General features: G+C 40.2%; 1 protein-coding gene across 1 annotated transcript in view; it reads right to left on the reverse strand.

Moving 5' to 3' along the window:
- ST7 (suppression of tumorigenicity 7) overlaps positions 1–18,958 on the reverse strand; it is a 155,163-nt gene that overhangs the window by 43,128 nt on the left and 93,077 nt on the right. Inside the window, exons 2-6 of the mRNA XM_009286816.1 lie at positions 14,250–14,304; positions 13,572–13,687; positions 12,349–12,424; positions 9,840–9,994; positions 6,461–6,558 (exon numbers count right to left, since the gene is read on the reverse strand). Coding sequence (XP_009285091.1) covers positions 6,461–6,558; positions 9,840–9,994; positions 12,349–12,424; positions 13,572–13,687; positions 14,250–14,304 — 500 coding nt within the window. The remainder of the gene's footprint in view (positions 1–6,460; positions 6,559–9,839; positions 9,995–12,348; positions 12,425–13,571; positions 13,688–14,249; positions 14,305–18,958) is intronic.

Raw genomic sequence — 18,958 nt, forward strand, 5'->3', positions numbered from 1 at the left:
ATTCAGGGAATTTGACATGTCATCTATAGTTGAGCTTCAGAGTGTCAGAAAAGAGACCCAGATCCAGTTTACGCTAACTGTGGGATGGCGCAGGTATAAAATTTGCTGACATTCCATTTCAAATTTGGCGAATGTGAGTTTAGTCCTAGTGCTCCATAATATTCACAGAAAATACAACTTCTCTTTAATATAGGATTAACGAGTCAATAAAGTGAAAGATATTTTACCAAATATGCAAACTCTAAGGAAATATGCTAGAACATGCAGCCTTTATGTTCTCTCTTAATTGGAGGATTAAAGCCTTCAGAGTATGACTTGACTTCTTTAAGGAATATAATTATGAAAATGCTATTATTTGGACTGTGTTGTAAAAATACACGTATTTCAAGAATAAAGAGAATTTTAAAGGCAGATGTGGCATGAAACCAGAAGAGCACAAGTTGTTCCAGATGTACATTTACTACTAAACAATCACATCACAGAAAAGTAGTAATAGTGATAAATTATAATAATGTTTGTTACATCAAAGATTAGTAACTTTATAAAGCATGAAAATAAAGTCACTACTCATAGCCCTCTTCAAAAACACTCCTTTATTTGCATCATCCCAAAGTACTTTTTGCAGAAACTTTGCCATATTTTTAGAAGTAGATTTTTAAATGAAATTAAAGTGAGGAAATGATCTAGTAGCTCAAAAATGGGCTAGGAGATTCCAGAAAGATGGAAGAGCATAATTAAAGGACAATACAAAGCCCCTGAACATGGAGTGATGCAAGAGGGCAGACAAAAAGGAGTCCAAGTTACCAGGGCTCCTACCAAGACTATGTGACTATATTCTAAGACTACATTCTATCTTAATAGAATCACAATGCTGAAAACCCATAATTTATATGAGAAACATTATTATTGGGTTTAGGTAGTAGTCACCAAATTTCTAGTTTTTGAGTGTTTTGCGCAGGTTCACAGCCATGATAAAAAGTGAGGGGTCTGAGTCACGTGCAGGTAAAGGGAAGGGATAAACACCATCAGGGCAATCACAGGAGGCTCCATTTTGTTTAAGAGCCCATTCAAATGAGGGATGTTCCAACCTGCCCTTCCCACTTACCAATAACATGTGAATCTGTGACAAAACAAACCACATTTGAATATACAGACATATGGAAATGTTAAAATCAGCATTTATCACTTGCTATTATTGCAGTGCTTGTGTGCCAGAACAAGAATTAACTGAAGATAGTACTCTATGGTGGAGACTGGCAAATGTCACCACTCACAAGTGTAGCACTCTTCTAAAATTTATGAGATAACTCTTGGTCTCATTTACCTAAGAAGTACTTTTCCTTCAAATTTTAATAAATGGTAATTTAAATAACTGCTACAGATGTTAATAAAGCTAGAATCCCACTCAAGGCAGAGCAGCCTGCTTAACCTGACCTGTGTGACACAAGCCAAAGAATCTGATTCACTAATCCTTGTCTCAAGCACAGAAGTATTTGGGAGAGACAGACAGTAGCTGCCGATGCAAGTAGCTGCAGAAGTTGTGTTGTTAAGTTGCTAGGGATCATAACATCTTTATTAGCAATTAGTACCCTCTTTCTTTCACACAGCTTGATAATTCAAGGTGCAGAACAGTGTCCCAGCTATGTATTCCCATTACCCCCCGAGAACAAATCAGGAATGCATACAAGAATACAGAATTCAAGAGAATATTGAACAGAAAACCTCATTCAAAGCCCAGCAAAAGATGTTGCCAAGAAAGTATGCTAGATTTGCAGAACCATCATACCAGCAAAAATCACTAATACTGCTGGTCATGAAAAGATAAAAACCCAACCTACCCATATCACTAAAATCATTTTAATATGGTTTAGTACCCTTTTGAAGCCTTCAAGTGACATAACCTCTTAAACCATTTTAAATGCTCAGGGCAGCCTGAGTGTTTAAACAACTTATCATGCAGCCCATTGATAAGCATGCAGCACTCTTAACAATACAAGCTGCTTAGGTACTGATAATTCCTTAATGTCTCCTGTGGCATAAAATATGCATTTAGAGACTGCAGGTGGGCACCGAGATGAACACATAAACACATTCAACTGAAATATCCTCAGCAAGGTTCTCAGAGCTAGGTACATAGAAGTAGACATCTAGGTTCTTTACTGTGATCTGAAGAGTAATTTCTCAGCAGATATGACTGATCCCAGAAATAAAATGTACTTTTCTGACCCTTAAAAAGTGTTTTGGTTTCTATCCTTCTCCAGAGCTGAGGAAAGACCTGGAGAGTCTCTTCTTCCCTAAACCTCACTTGTTTCTAAACAAAGCTGCAAAGCATGGGGCAAGTTGCAATTCCACTGTGTCTCAGAAACATATACTTGGTTAAGACTACAAAGCAGTCTTCAGGGGAGTGCAGGGCCACAGAGTAGGAGACAGACACTCTAGAAGGAGTTTCTTTCATCTTCTCTCTGAAAGAGGAAGCAATTAACAGCTTCTGTTCACTCTGTCCACTAGCACACCTTCTGCCTGCCACCCTTCTCTTTCCTAAATATACATCACCCTTCAATGAAAGCTTGTTCCACAGTCCAAATGTTCTCCAGAACAATCCTAAGACGCTCAAATTAATTTGACAATTCACTTTCTTGCACGGTACATTTTCACCTGGATACTCCAGTGACCCAGTCAAGGGAATTACCGTGTCAGTCTGCTCCTGAATTCAGTAGCGCAGTCACTGATCCAGTCACCCGCAAAGTACAGAGAGAAGTGCCTTTGCACACCCTCCACATCCTCTCTGTTTTTAATCAATGAAAAACACGAAACACAAACCCAGCACGCTTCTGTTTTCTTCCATTGTAATGGTGAGGGAATCAGCAAAGAGCAGACAGTGAGCAGCTGGGACAAAAGGCTACCCTTGCTCATCAGCATGTAGCTACTCGGCTTGCAGCAATAAAGATTCAACATGAAGGGATACTGAAGATTCCGCACAGCCACCATTAAGGCCTTTCACCTCTGCACTTAACAAATTTTCCAACATCATTTAGAACACACTAGTTTAAATCCTCCTAACATAATCAGCACAACAAATAAAACAACCAGCACCATAGACTTTTTCCTCAGGGACAGTAAAAGAGATCTAGTTCCCTCACAGACCATATCATGCTCTATATAAACTGGAATAAAACTGGAATAACTCTGTTGACTAGACTGGAGTTATTCCAACAACACGTTAATCAAAATGAGATCATAAGTTAACTCAATATATACAAATAGTGACAGCTGCTGGTTTCTATAGCAAAATATAGTAAATAATTATCATCAGAAACACAAGCAAAAGCAACACCTATGTACGATTCAAATTACATGCTTCCATGAAAATTACAGGTTCGTAATTCTCATTAATTCAACTCAGCTAAATGAATGACATCCAAGCAGCAAAGCCAGCAACAAAAATACTATCTCAAAATCAATCACAGAAGCAACAGAAGTTCCTACCCAATTTTTAAGTTTAAAAACCCTCTTTTTAAACAGTTTTTTAAACAGTTTTAAAAAAACTGGTTTTAAATATCTTCAATATAATATTAAATATGATTTCCCTATCAGCAGTGTATATAACCATAAAATCAAAATCTTAAGTCACCAGCAACTCATTTTCTTTCCATTAAGGTGTTTTAAGCAGGATCTCAGTCTTTTCTTACATAAAATTCAAGTAAGACAACCTAATCCATCAGTAATGTCCTCAAGATGGCCCCATATATGCAACGAATTAAACACTCTCAAATATTTTATTTTTTCAAAGTGGCAAAGACTCACTACATCCCAATCATATTTCCCAGATGGTGTCATGAACCTCTTAACACTTCATTCCCATCATGTTCCATGTCTTGAGAAATCTGTTTTCAATCTTTCAAACACAAACAGGGCCTCCACCCTCTGTCCCCTGATGCTAGGTTCAGCAGTCCCCAGCCAACATATTCTTCATATTCTTTTTAGGGTGAATAAATTCATCTCCTCCCTCATCAATCTCATAGAAACCTTCAATGACACATTCATGTTCTCCAAACTTCTTCATAACTGTATTATTTATGTCTTCTGTGAAGAAATGGAGGATATGCATTCATCAGAAATAAGTAGCTCCAAGTCAATCTAAGAAAAGCATCTGCAAAGCTGACTTGACCCTACTCTTGCTCCCAGTGTACTGGAGCTGTGACCTACAGATACTGCTGCTTTTATATGTCATCTAGGGACTTGCTAATTCTCAGCTCTGCTTGCTCACAACAAAGAGCTCTAGAGGCATCTAAATTCAGTTCTGAAGATTTGGCTCAGTGTCTGTATGTGGAAAACTACAGAATGCATTGATGGGAGTTGAAGCTCTAGAAGCTGAAATTCTATCTTTACACCTCCTTTGTCTTGCATTCAGTCCTTTCATTTTAGCAAAATATTCCTATTGAGGAGAGTGTTTTCCATCCTTCAAGTGTCTAACAAACGATGACTTTGGGTCTCCCTGTCATTGTTGCCTTTCGAGATCCACATTGTACTTAACTTCACAACACTCAATTTTCTCTCTAGTGACAGAATAAGCTATTCATTATAATCAAAGCATTCTGGCTCTCACTTCGCATAAGAAACTTAGGACTAGAAGGACCACCCAACTCCCTGAATCCAGTGCTCTGCATACACAATCAACCATACATATTGACAGCAGCAGAAGGCGGCTTCACAGAGTATCTGTTCCACATCGCCCTATCTACAAACCACAAAACACATTCAGCAGCCCATAGTAAGCTCCAGAAGTTGCCATAATTATGATGTGTGACATTTGAATGTGAAATTAAAAAATCTTTCTTGTATATTAATGCCAGAACTTAGAATTCCAATGTTTGTCCTCAAAGATTTCAGTATTTGTCCCAGAGTGCCTGTGTAACAAAATCCATGAAGAATCAGTGGAGCTGACTGGACTGAAAATGACGTTTTTGAAATCAACATTCCCCCAGCTGATGACAAGACTGCAAAACCAGGTCTTTCTTCCTTGTCCCTCTTTCTCACACTCCTAGCTGTACAATGGCAGGGTTTTTGAAAGTTCTTTTTCAACACCTCTGGGAGCCTAGTGATTCTGGGTTGTGAGAGTTGTGTGCCTGAAAAACCCCAGCTAGAGACAGGAGAGAAAGTTACTCACCACTTGCCATCAGGTAGATTATTTAGGACAAGGGCCTGCATTATTACGATGCTCAATGTTTTAAAAAAATATTCATGAGTGCCCCAGTTCCAGGAGAAGATGCTGGGTGCTGGATTCCAAGCTGGCAGACATACTTGCCCTACTGCTGTTGATGCAAGTGCCTAAGCTCCAGAGCAAGTCACTTGCCTATTTACATTAAAATTCCCACTGGCTTCCAGCGAGAATTTCCCTTTTCACTAGGCAGGTTTCGGGACCATTCATCTGAGCTGCCTAAAGCACACTTTACAGGTGCTTCACTCTGGTCTGGGATTCTGTTTTGTACATTTAAAATTTAGGTCCTTCAGCTCAACTTGCAGAACTCTGTATCTTGCTGGATTCATCTCTACCTCACTTTTGTGGGAGCTGGAAAACGAAGGGTAAAAAAGGAGAGCACAAGAAACTGGTAAGCAGTTTTACCATCATCTGCCCAGAGCTCTAGGGCTTCATTCCTCCTTCTGTCACAGACTTGCTACCTGGGGTGAGGCAAGTCACCTCCTCAAAGAATTGTGTTCCTAATCTGCATCCAGGGGATGTCACTTGAAGAAATGCTGGGCATTTGCAGCTATCTCTACACTTGAGCATTTTACATACTTGAAACATATACAGTGCCTTATGTGGACAGCTGGCCCTCCTGCTATCCCAAAAATAGCTACCGTTTGGTGTTTCAAATTTGTAGCTTTGTAGCTTACTGACTTATGACTACCATTGGTAGCTCCCCTGCCTGCAAAACAGGGATATAATCATCCCCCATCTCAGAGGGAAATCAGTTCATTATAGATTAATTACCTGGTTTTGACTTCTCAGTAGTAGGTTTTGCATGAATAAATAACACTGTCCTCAGGTCTGAATAGTGTGACGTAAACAATGCACAGAGCCAAACTGCAGCTTTGCAAGGAGGAAACAGAATACTTAAGACCTGTTTATTAAGTTAGCGGCATTCATTATATGCTTCAGAAAAAATGTTATGTAACTTCATGATCAAATAATTGAAGACTGCACTCCATTGCACATGTACCAGGATGGGAAATTTAGGCTGTATGGGTAACTGTCCATCTGGTGTTTTATGACTTCATAGTGTTGCTTTCACAACCTTGTAAATGATCTCTTAACTTAATCTTTATGTACATTACACATACAAAATGACTATCAGCAGTGCTGCATGCAGCAGGAATGAATGCTAACTGGTAAGCAAATGCATATAATTTCTATGCTACTATTATCTAAGCATCACATGCGAAACAAATCCAAACTCACATCTCTCATCATTTTCACTGCTTCCCTGGTCCTTCCCAGCTTTCTTGCACACATTGCCAGCCTCCTCTTAATATAAACTAACACATTGGTGTCCCTTCCTGTATAAGAGGAAAAAGAAACAACATTAAGATAAAAAAGATAAAACAAAGGTTTATTTAACATTCCAACACAAAAGGAAACACAGTTTTCTTGCCATTTTTTGTTATTCGCTACCATCAATGCTTTCACAGTAATTTTAATAAAAAATTACCAAATTCTGCTGATTTACATGTGGCATAACATCACTGAAATCAGTGGAATTACTCCAGATACACAGTGGTATAAATAAGGACCCATGGGTTGGCCTTACACCTATGAAATATAAGCAGATCTGAAGGTACAGAGAACGCTATAGGGTATAGACCATTAAGTAATCAAGCGAGGCAAGGAGAACCCCTATGAAGTTAGCATTGGCACAAAACTCTGTGGACACACTCACAACATTAAATTATTTACCAATTCACATACATGGTTAAGACAAGAGCATCCATGAAAATGCATGTTACATCCTGCCTTTTTTGTAAGTTATGATGTACATGCTTGTTAATAGGAGATGCAGCAAAACAAATCCACATCCTCTAACAGTCTTTTTCCTTAATGATTAGAGGAAAAGAAGTATACCCTGAACTTCCAGTTTACAGAGAGCCTTTACTTGTTACCCAGTTATCATCTTCAAATTCCTCACGCCACTAATTATGGATGGCAAATTAACATTCAGATGTTTCAGATATGAGAGTCCCATGTGCTGGAAGACGCCCTAACAGCAAAGATGACAGACACTACACAGCTGCAGTAATTATTCTCTTGGAGAACTCTTACTCGTTTCATTTCTCATTCTCTTCCTTATAATTCGAATGTGAACTCTTAACATGCTTCTGGACCAACAGGAAATGAGCAGACAGCTAATCATCTATAAAATTACCGTATCATGAAAATATAAGACACGTGCTACAAATTATCTTTGTGTATAGTATGCAGTCTGTAAAGATCTTAGTCTGTTCCTAACATTTTCAAGTCTTTCACAATAAGAACAAGATGTGCACTGAAAATATTCCAGGTACCTACAAATTGTTTTAAAGCTGTGATTACAATTTTCAGATAGATTAAGCAGCAGGTTGAAAGGTCTGACTTTAGAAGAAAAAATAAATAAGGGAGGGAAGGAATTTCTTTAGCTGTATTTTATATTATGTAATTCCTTATCTCTGTATTGATTCCTATATATTTGATAATTTATTAGTTACATCTGTTTCAACATCTTTATTTAGTGTAACTAAGAGTTATATATTTCAGGCCAAGCTTCTTTTCAGAAGGAATGGTCAAAAGGCACTTACTTACTATGAAATCAAGATAACCTTTCAGGCCAAAATTTTCTGAGGTGACTAATGATTTGGGGTGACTAACATGAGCCACCTTAAAAAGAAGATTGCCCGTGCTTTCTATAAACTAGCACCTTTTGAAAGAGGTTAAGTTGGGTGCTCAAAGTCATTATTTACTCTTAAAATTCATGGTCTAACATAAAATACTGTATGAAGGAGATGGAACACATGAAGAAACAGAAATGTAGAGCAATATGCTGTTGTTCAAGAAATTACATAGTGGTTTTCACCTGTAAAAGATGAAATGCCCATTTTTCATCCCGAAGTCAACTTCAAGGACCAGAAATGGAATGACAGACATCTCAGAACCATGGAGTAACTGCAACACATCTGTCCATGGTCCTTCCTCTCTGAAGAGATCTGAGCTCTCCACCTTTGTAAACCATGCAGAAGTCCAGCATATAATCAAGAGAATCCCACTTGAATCCCCTGTGTCCAAGGCACCATCTAAGTCTGCAACTTAGCTCTAACTTCTGCGGGTGCACACTGACATTATCAAGGGGAGGCTGGGTGGTATAGAGAAGTGCAACGATCTAGCCCCTCCTGAAGCCCCAGTCAGAGCTGGCAGTCACTTTTCAGGCCCTCCTGCTCTGTGGCAATGCACTTAATTTTGCGATTCAACTGGTTGCTTCCTCTGCTGTAATACTGAAGGTTCAGGGTGTCAAATTTGATGATGACAGTAGCCATCTAGCACACACAAGTTACAAGAACACCATACTTACATTTGCCTGCACAAACTTAACCAGGTTATCTTGACGTAAGCATCGTGACAGTGTTTAATTACTCCTATTGTCTATTTTTCATAGAATCACTGTCATTTTCTGCGCTGAGGATGGATTGAGTGCACAAATTAAGGTTTCACAGACAACCATAAGCCTGCAAGAGCCTGAAAATTGCTCCAAGGGCTCAGCTGCTCTATATTTTTATTTTCTCCAAAAATAAGCAAATCATCCTAAGTATCATTTTATAACCAGCAAATGTTTAAAATACTACCCCCAATCTTTATAAAACCTTAGATTTTCAAGTATAGACTTGTGTACACTTTTGAAACCAGAGATCACAGACAATTTCACTATGTACAATTTTTATCAGCAATCTTCAAATTATGTGAGATAGCCAGAGGCTGTGAATTCAGGTCCTGAGAAACCCGAAGATGCCCAAAGTATGTTAGTGCTTGTACTTACATAATTAATTGGTATTACTTTTGCCTGAGGTATCCATTGTAGACTAGAAATAACCTAGACTGTTTGCTTTATTTATCTTTTTGTTCATTTACTGGCAGTCAACCCTCATGTATTTTCTTAGGTTTAAGAAGCATCTAATAAATATCAGCACAGCAGCTAAATCTGCTTATTCAAAATTAAAAAAAAATAAAAATCTTGACTTTCAATTAGAGCACTGTATTATTCCAGTTGTTAATTTTTACATTTCTGTGACCTTTCTTAATATATGCAACTAACTTTTCAAATGTCACACTGGTTAATGGGTCTCATTAACTTTTACACAGAACAATGTACGTTATTTACCCTCACAGCTGATGGAAAAGAGCTGGCAAAGCATCACTTCACTCCTGTTTCCATCATTCTTTACTGCCTTTTCACAACATGAACCCATGTTTTCAAAATGGCTAAAGGCACTTCAGTGCAACTTCCTAAAACAGTGTCCAGCATTTTCTGAATATCAGATCTCTTTTGGCTCTGCTACCTTTTCTTTTCTGTTAAGTACATGCTACATATTTTCTGCCATGACAAAGAAAAGGTGCATCTGTAATCTGAGCATTGCTAGCTCAGCAACAGAATCAAGCAAAAACACTGAAACAGAATAGTCTGGCTCTAGGGCCAAATTCCAGCCAATGTTAAATACTGACTGCATAGTTCTGAGAGGGGAAAAAAAACCCAAAACCCAAAGAACTCCCCAGAACTACTCTCCCTTTAGAAACAGCTATTCCCTCCAAAGAAACTTACTGTGTTGGGCTTCATACTGCGCACCATGGTGCTGTAACTGCTGACTGCGCCTGTAACAGCCCTCTCCAGCTTTCAGAGCTTGCTTGAACAGCTTCTCTGCTTCTACAATCGTTGTCGCTTCCTCTTCGGCCAAGAGAATATAGGCAGTAGCACACCTGCAAAAACATCAGAGGAAAAACCATGAGAAAGTTGCATGAAGTAAAAGCTATACAAAGACATGCAGACTGGCAAGAATGTACCAAATATAGAGGCAAGGGAGTTTTGTCCATATACCTTTCTGATGAACTGTTCTGATGAATAAATATTCTGGCAACCAGATCATGACTCTCATTTGTAGGTACTGTATCACTTAGCCACTTGAGTAAACCTACTGACAATTGCCCCAGAAAGTAAAGCACTGTCTCACTAAGCAATCATGGCCTACATCAATAAAACTCCTTCTGGAAGCCAAGACTAGTTTTACGCACTATTGTTTTAACACAAAATGTCTCCGTTACTGTAATGATATGAAAAGAATCAATAGACCTATAACACTTGCCATACGCAAAGAACAGATTATGAATGTAATTGTAGAGATTAAAAAAACAAAAGCCACCCCCCAAAAAATCCCCCAAAACCCAGGAAAGCAGCTTTAGGAATACACAGAAAGGTGAAATGCATGGTGGGAGTCACCTCATCCAGCTTTTAGCTGTCTAATTTAGATCTCTTAACTATCTGTGCCCCTCCACCTCCATCAAGGAGCATCTTCACAAAGCCATTCATTTCACGTGTTTAAGCATCTAAGAATAGGGTGAACTGCTGAATGGAGGTGCCTCTCTCATTAACTGTAGAGGGAGCCCAGGCAACTACTTTAAACTCGATAGCCCCATTTTTAGCAGCTGAAGTTAGGTGGAATATAGCCTGTTGACTTCTTTCCAATACAAAGCACACTGCTGCTAAGATTCTTCTTTATATAGAAATAGAATCGGGCTGCATCTACCTCTAGTTGCATTTCACAGAGTCATTAGCTGAGGAACAGGAAACAACAGGTCCGGGTGAAAATGAGATTCCAGGCACCAGTAATTGCTGTGGGCCACCCAGCTGGAAAGCAGCTTGGCAGAAAAGGACTTGGGGGTCCCGGTGGACACCAAGTTCAACATGAGCCAGCAATGTGCCCTTGCTGCAAAGAAGGCAAATGGCATCCTGAGCTGCATTAGGAGTGTTGCCAGCAGGTCGAGGGAGGTGATCCTTCCCCCCTATTCAGCACTGGTGACGCCACACCTGGAGTGTTGTGTCCAGTTCCAGGCTCCCCAGTACAAGAGGGACATGGACATACTGGAGAGAGTCCAGCGAAGGGTCACTATGATGCTTCAGTCACTAAGGGACTGAAGCATCTCACATATGAGGAAAGGCTGAGACAGCTGGGACTGTTCAGCCTGGAGAAGAGAAGGCTCAGGGGGATCTCATCAATGTGTGTAAATACCTGAAGGGAGGGTGCAAAGAGGACGGAACCAGGCTCTTTCTAGTGGTGCCCAGTGACAGGACCAGAGGCAATGAGCACAAACTGAAACACATGAGGCTCTGTCTGAACATCAGGAAACACTTTTTTACTGTGAGGGTGACCGAGCACTGGCACAGGTTGTCCAGGGAGGTTGTGGAGTCTCCCTCCTTGGAGATACTCAAAAGCCATCTGGACATGGGTCCTATGCATGTGCTGTAGGTGGCCCTGCTTGAGTAGGGGAGTTGAACCAGATGACCTCCAGAGGTCCCTGCCAACCTCAACCATTCTGTGATATGTGAGTAGAACAGGATAGGCTTATAGCTCACTTCTGCAAAAGCCTTTTATGCTACATGCTCCCTCAGTTAAACTGCTGTCCAGGAACAAACAACTGATGAAACACGTGAAGGACAATCCGTAAGGCACCAGTTTATGGAATTCTAGAATGCAGTAATCTCTGACAGCAACCTAAGGGACTCTTTCCACTTTATGCACTTTGGCAACATTTATACAGTTTGCCACGCCAGTAAAACATCACAGCACTGAGTTGATTGTGGGATCTCAGAATACTACACTCCTCATTGAGAAAATAAATAACGGACTCAAAGACCGAAAGTCCCAGAAAATTACATCATATTCTCTCACACTATGAAATGAATATTTCAGAAGGTGTTTATGAGTCCCTTCTTTCTTGCCTCTGTTCAGGATGACTGAGAAATCCAAAAGGGAACTCTCCATCCCATAAATGCATATTTCATATGCTCATCAGGAGGCAACTTAATTAACACTTTGCTATGCTGATCCAAAGCCCACTGACATCAGTGGGAAGACTCCCATTGTCATCACTGCCCTAAAGACCTTCTGGGTGGCTAGCACAACATGCAGCTGTGGTTTTTTCCTCCCATTGTAGGCCTTCTTGTGACAGGCCTATAATCATGGTTAAAAATTACTGTAGCAAACCCCCTGCCTTAAGCTATCATCAAATGGATTTTTAAATGACAGGAAATAAATATTAATGTTGTTGTCACTCACTCATTCAATTCCAAAGCTTCATGTGCTGCAGAAATTCGGGCTTGGGGGTTTCTCTCTCTCCAGGCTTTTTGCATTACTATTCAATAAAAAAAGCAGAACAGGGGCATATCAGTCACTACAGCGTTAACAAGGAGAATCTACTGTATTATAACAACAGAATTTATTGCTCTCAGCATGACTCACTCCAGAGCATTTCAAAGAGCTCAGTGATCACTCAAAAGATACATAATCAACATGAGCTTTTGTCCCAAATACTCAGCTTTATTCTTTCATTTAATTAAACTTTTTTCCATGGGAAAATCTGGCTGAGAGATCATGCCATCTGCACTGTCACATACGGAGGTGATAAGTAGCTTTTTCCTCTTGGGGAAGTAGGTTCCACAGGGCACAAAAGAATATAAGGATAGTTAGGATTCTTATTCTAGTTCTTTACTGTGCTGTTGCTTTAGGTGAATGTTAAATGGAAACAACATCCAGGCTAATCAGACCACCTCATAATTAGCCCACTGATTTCAGAAAACAGGATTCATGTTTATCGTGTGTCAAAAAAGCACAGTGTGTTCTCCTTTGTAATTATGCCCTCAGAACAGAGCACCCAACTGTCAGTATTTCTCCTTTCCCAACAGACAAGATTTGCCTCTTCAGAAATCATTGTCGTACGTTTTTAGCAGAACCAAAGTCTGCACGTGGACTTAGCAGTAAAGGCTTAACACAACTAAAGCTGCTTACATCAAATTCAGTTGTAAATGTGTTGTTCTTGTTCCCATTTTTTACAGAGCTTCTAACTACATCAGGGAATGAAACACAGGACTCAAGTTTTACATAAGCTCTCTCTCCTCTGTCAGCGTAGACTAAATGGGACCTGGCTAATGTAACTCAACATACTACACTGCAGCTGGAGGCAAATTAAGCTATACATGTTTGAAGCCACTGCAAGAAACAGGAGGAAAAAACAAGTCTTTACACTTGCAAATGGTACCTTGAATGAATTCAGCAAGAAAGTAGAACAAAATAGTGACACAAATTAGATAGTATTCTATATCTGAACAAGTATCTATATAGGTATAAACTAAGAATCCAACAGCAACAGCTTTCCAGGCACGCTCAAACTTTTGCCTTCCTTATCTACTCAAGAGCACTGATGTCTGACTGCATTTTTCTTGCATCAATTTAAAACAATGATTAACCTATTAGCAAAAACGGTTGTTCACAAGGTCTCTTACTAGCGTCTGCAGGCCGTAAATGATCTGTGTCACATGTAAAGAATGTCTGATGGTCCTGTGCTGAAAGATTCATATCGTAGTAAGTCAAAGGTTCTCTCCCTGTTACCCATGTATACCTGCAAACATGCCAACAAAGAGACATTTTGGTTAATGAGGTCACATTCGGCAAAAGGAATCTAGAAAAGAATCCTACACGTTAGAGATGGGCATAGCCTACTAAGTTCACTCAGCCAATCTCCTAACCAACATACATTGCATTTCACTGTACTGTGATGGAGCGACAGCAGCTGAACCTCAGCTAATGAGGATATTGGAAAGTACACACTTGAAATCGGTGACACACATATTCAAACACTAAGACTACATGAAACCTAGATATAATTCATTAGGTTGTTTGCTACAACTGATTTGAACAGAATTACTGTATTAACAGTATCAGGTACACCGCACTTCTTTTTTACAAGATCACCAAAAATTGCAGAAATAACAAGTGCATGAGCATGAATTTAAATTCCTTTTCATTCAGAAACATTTTACAAATGACAGAAAAACCTGGCATGAACACATGTGTCCACAGTTGTTTTTGTTTTTCCATCTCTGAGTTAGGATTAATGGAAAAGTACAATTATGGTCCTTAACCCAGTACTATGCCCGAAACTGTAGCATCATAGCACTTACCGATTATATTCAGCTCCTCTGAACAGATTTAAAGGATTTCGCCAGACTTTGCATTCTGTCATAAACAGAAACACACAATAATGAATCTCTCCCAAATTGCAGTGGTACTTGAGGTTTATCAGAAACATCAGTTACCTTCTAATGAGATTTATCAGATAACTTTTAGTTTTTATAGGTGCGAATGGAAAAAAAAAAAATCAAGAGCCTAGAGATGCAGGTAACCAGACTGTTCTTCCCTTTTTAAAAAATAATTTCATTATAAATTAGTGTCAACAAATGTTATTATTCCAGACAAATAACCACTAACAGAGCTCCAAATGCCAGATGAAAAGATAATACTGATTAGTGCCAGGACTCACATTTACCATAATGCAGAATTGAAGAGGGATCACACTGGGTTATTGCACTGAAAATCAGCAATTAACTCAGTCCCTATGGACTTGTTATTTCTACAGAGAAACTTCAATGTCTAGTTAATACCGTAAATCACTGAGAATCTCAGCTATGGTTGCCAGATTTAGTTCCTCCTTAGCTCGTGAAGTAAAAAAATCCGTGGCAACATCTGCTGACCTTACTTAAGTTATAAGCATCCCAGGGTTGAAAAAGGATGCTGCAGTAGATTGGCAGAGAAAAGTTCATTGCATCGCAAAGGTTTGGGAACACTAAAAGCATTTCATACATCTCTCTCAGGGAGGAAAAAATGCAAATTCTTCACACTACAGGTAGGAAGAGATAAGAAAATCCACAACAATGTAATTTAGAACAGCACTCAAAAAAAAAAAAATCACAAATCTATTTCTATAGCTTTTGAAAAGGTGAGATCTTGATTCTGGCTTTTCTTCCTTTAATTTAACACCAGATTTGTTTTCTTCATTTCAACAAAGACAATTCACTCCAGTGAAGGTGAGACCCGAATCAAACCCAGTATTTGCAACAAAGACTCACTGAGAGGCACCACAAATCTGCTACTAGATGACCCCTCACACGGTGCTCTGCAAAAACTCATCAGTAGCATTGGCCCTGCAACATTTCACCAGCTGCTTTCCACCACCAAAAGTCAACCACCAGCACATTTTTCCCTATGAAATTCTTGACATCGTTTCTAAAGAGATCACAGCAACAATTTTCTGGTGGGATATTGAGTCAGCAGGGTATCTGCCCTACTTTATACAATACTGGTAAGTATATGCCTGTTCCCTTTATGCCTGTTCCATTAAAGAAAGAGACAGAAATACAGAACGGCAAGTCAAGCCCTTCTCTTTTCCCATGAACCTAGCTCCCACTTCTGAGTATGAGGCTACAGTGGCACAGAGAGAAAGCATTTTACATAAATTATTTGCAATAACTTAATGACACCCGCAACTATACAAAAACTGGTCAAGTGGCATAGGAGGTGGGCCCTCAGCTTGGTGCCTACATCACCTAACACATGCATGAAACAGAGACACAGGAAAGGGAAGATGTTTGGGAAGAGAGCATTGATTATACATCTGCATCTTCCAACTAACCACTTCAGCAGGTAGCTAATATTAGAAAGCTCCACTAGTTTACTCAGCAGAAGTGCTCGACTGACATTCAGCCGTTCTGTTGTGCAGCCAGAAGGTACGGCTGTTTGACAAGCTTCAATCTGACAGTTTTTACATAATATGACTTTCAAACCATCGTAAATATTAAATAAATATCAGCCTTCTTAGTTCCAGAGGTACAATTCAATGGCTTGGCTTACTCTGTTTGCAACCAACGAGATTAGGCAACAACTATTTGACCACAGTGACACCATTCTTTTTCCTCTTCTTATTTAAATCGAAGTGGTTATACTTTATCTGAAGTATGCAGTACTTCAGCACTGTAGCAGGGAAAGGGGAATTGGGGAACAAAAAGGGGAGGTGAAGAAGGGGTTTTATTACCACCTCCTGTCCTGGGGGTAGTTTGGCATCTGTCTGGCTAGTTAAACATGATGTGCTCTTTGTTGCTTTTATCTTGGTATCTGCTGATACCGTGGTCTCAGTACAAGAACCGTTCTTCTGACCTTTCTGAAGACAAAGATATCTACTGCAATAGTCTACCACAGTCAAACATCTACATAGGAAAACATGGTGAGCCAAGTGAAAAAGCCATCTTCACCCTGTTGGATAGTGAAAGAAGTATCCCAGTGTTGATGCATGGTAAACTGAAAAGGTTGCCTCTTCTGTTACATTACAAACTAATAATATAACTATGTCCTTATTTTATATAAACAATTAGGATTTATTGAAGATTAATCTTTCAGCTCCTTGTTCAAGTTTTGAGCACCCATAGCTTTCTGAAGATATGAATAACAGGCTATCTGTACTGATACACTATCCAGAAACACTTGGAGAGTCCCAACTCATAGACTCAAGTGCCAATGCACTGAAAGCAAACACATTCCTTGACTATTTCTTTAAATCAGAAAAGTCAAGACGTTTGGGTGAACCTCATTAGGCAAAATACTGTGCCTTCTGCTTTAAAACGATGGGAGTTACTTCAGAGCTGCTGAAGTGTGACTGAGCACACTGATAAGTGCACACAGGCATTTCCAAGCCATCCCATGCTTTCTGCCACTTCACCCAAATCTAATATCCTGGACCATGCAGTGCTGCTTTTCACAGCCTCTCCTCAGATGGGAATGACAGCAGCTGAATTTGCTGTGCTATATGGAGGCTTCCCTAAGTAGAAACACCCAGTAGAGAGCAAGTTTTTTTGAGACCACCTATTTTATTTAACTTGTGAGTTCAAAGCTAATTTTTGTTTGCTTGTTTTCATGAACACTGAAGACCAAAAGTAAAATTTGCCAGGTACAGACATAAGCACCTCGGCTGCTAAACAATAATGTTTTCTCCATAACTGAATTTGTTTTTTTTTAAACTCACTTTTCCTCACTTGTTAATGCTGATGTATTTTAAAAGCCTGCAGAAGAAATAAATTTAATGAAATCATAATTGATTCTAGGGGCACATCCCTAATGAAAGCTAAATTAATTTCCAATATTAAGATTATGGCCTGTATGCCAAGCTAGGGCTGAAACAGGTAAGCTTCGTTTTACAGATGAGGAACAGAAGCCGAGATGCTCCTGCCCTGAGTTTCTTTAACAGTGAGTATCTGCAACTCAAGCCAGAAGCAATAGTATTTCAGCATCTTCATCACTCATGGGCTAAGTTTCCAATTCATCCCCCCCAAGTAGCTGAGTCACCCAAGCAGGGAGACAAGTTCCCCTGGGGCTCCTCTCCAGTCCGCAAAGATCAGTGGTTGGGGGGCTGATTCATTTTAGGCAGACTGGCCTGTCTCCCAGAGGAACCATCCCTGGGCAACCAGGCACCCGACTCAAAGTGCCTCAGCAGAATCCTAAACCCCATGACATGAATGAAGTGACCTGCAAGCATAGTCCTCCTGCGGCAGAGCTGTAACAGGACTCAAGCTGCCTCAGTTCAAAACTGACATCCTCCCCTCCATCACCTACGAGCACATTTCTTCTAATTTAACATTGCCTTTTTCACCAGAGCAAGTAAATTTGTATTCACTATAGTAATATATAAAAGCGTAACAAAAAAAAAATCACAACTCATACATTTATACCGCTCACATGAGGCTCTCAGAACACCTCCTCAATCACGTGTTCATCCAGAATAATCACATGCACTAGAAAAGAAGCCCCAGAGTGTCAAGGTCAACTTTAAAGGCTTGAATGGCTTACAGTCTGATTTGCAGCACCTATTCCTTGCACTGAAACTCATAGGGGCTGTGAATGCCTGGAAGCTCACCAAAATCGAGCCCCAAATGCCTGAAGTCAGGCCCCTTAAACTGGAGGCCTTTTTTTAAAACCTGACTGCGTTATGACTTGCCCAAAGTCACAAATCAAATCGGTAGCCGAGTCAGGAACAGAACAAGCCCTTAAGCTATTAAAAGCCACTGTGCTTCCACTTACTAAAGTGAAATCTAAATGTTGTTTACATACTACTTACATTATCTAAAAAATAAAGCGATGTAAAAGCAGATGCGCATTCCCGACATCTTTTTCTGATTCTTTTCTTTTTTCCACAACATTGTTATTGTTCAAAAGAATTTAAATAAAAATATTCCCTGCCTTTAGAAACAATATTGCAGAAAGTGCATGTGCAATTTAGCAGGGCTTTCAGAACAAGGGGGCAATAGCTGCATTGGCAATGCAGCCCGAGCAAGAAGCACTGCATGAATTTGGAAAGATATAATTAGCCAGAGCAATTAATGAAGCAGCTCTGCCTTTTATTTGACAACAAAACAAGTTTAAAGGAAGCCTTGTCTGGTCTCACAGCTCAGCATGAGATGATATTTGTACCGTGGGCCTACGGCAGGCTGCCCAAGGCACGCCTAGCTTCCGCCACCACAACGGGCCTGGGCAAAAGTCAAGCGTGGCACCCTTGGGTGAGGTAAACGTGGGGTGCTTCTGGGCGGGAGGGCTGAGTGCCCACAGCGGCTGTGCCAGGCAGCTGGGGCACAGCCACCACCCAACAGCGTCGTCCTGTGCCCAGTTCCACGGCTCACCAACCGCCCGGCCGGCCGCCAGCGGTAACAGCCCCTTACGTCCCTCCTCGGGCACATAACGGACATCTTCCCCCGCGCCGAGTGACCCAGGGCACGGGAACCCTAAGAAGCAACGTTTCAGCTTTACACCGCCTCGAAAGCCGAGGGAGAGGCGGCAGCTCCCGCCGGCG

Source organism: Aptenodytes forsteri, unplaced genomic scaffold (assembly GCF_000699145.1).
Source record: "Aptenodytes forsteri isolate BGI_AS27 unplaced genomic scaffold, ASM69914v1 Scaffold166, whole genome shotgun sequence".
Lineage (NCBI taxonomy): Eukaryota > Metazoa > Chordata > Aves > Sphenisciformes > Spheniscidae > Aptenodytes > Aptenodytes forsteri.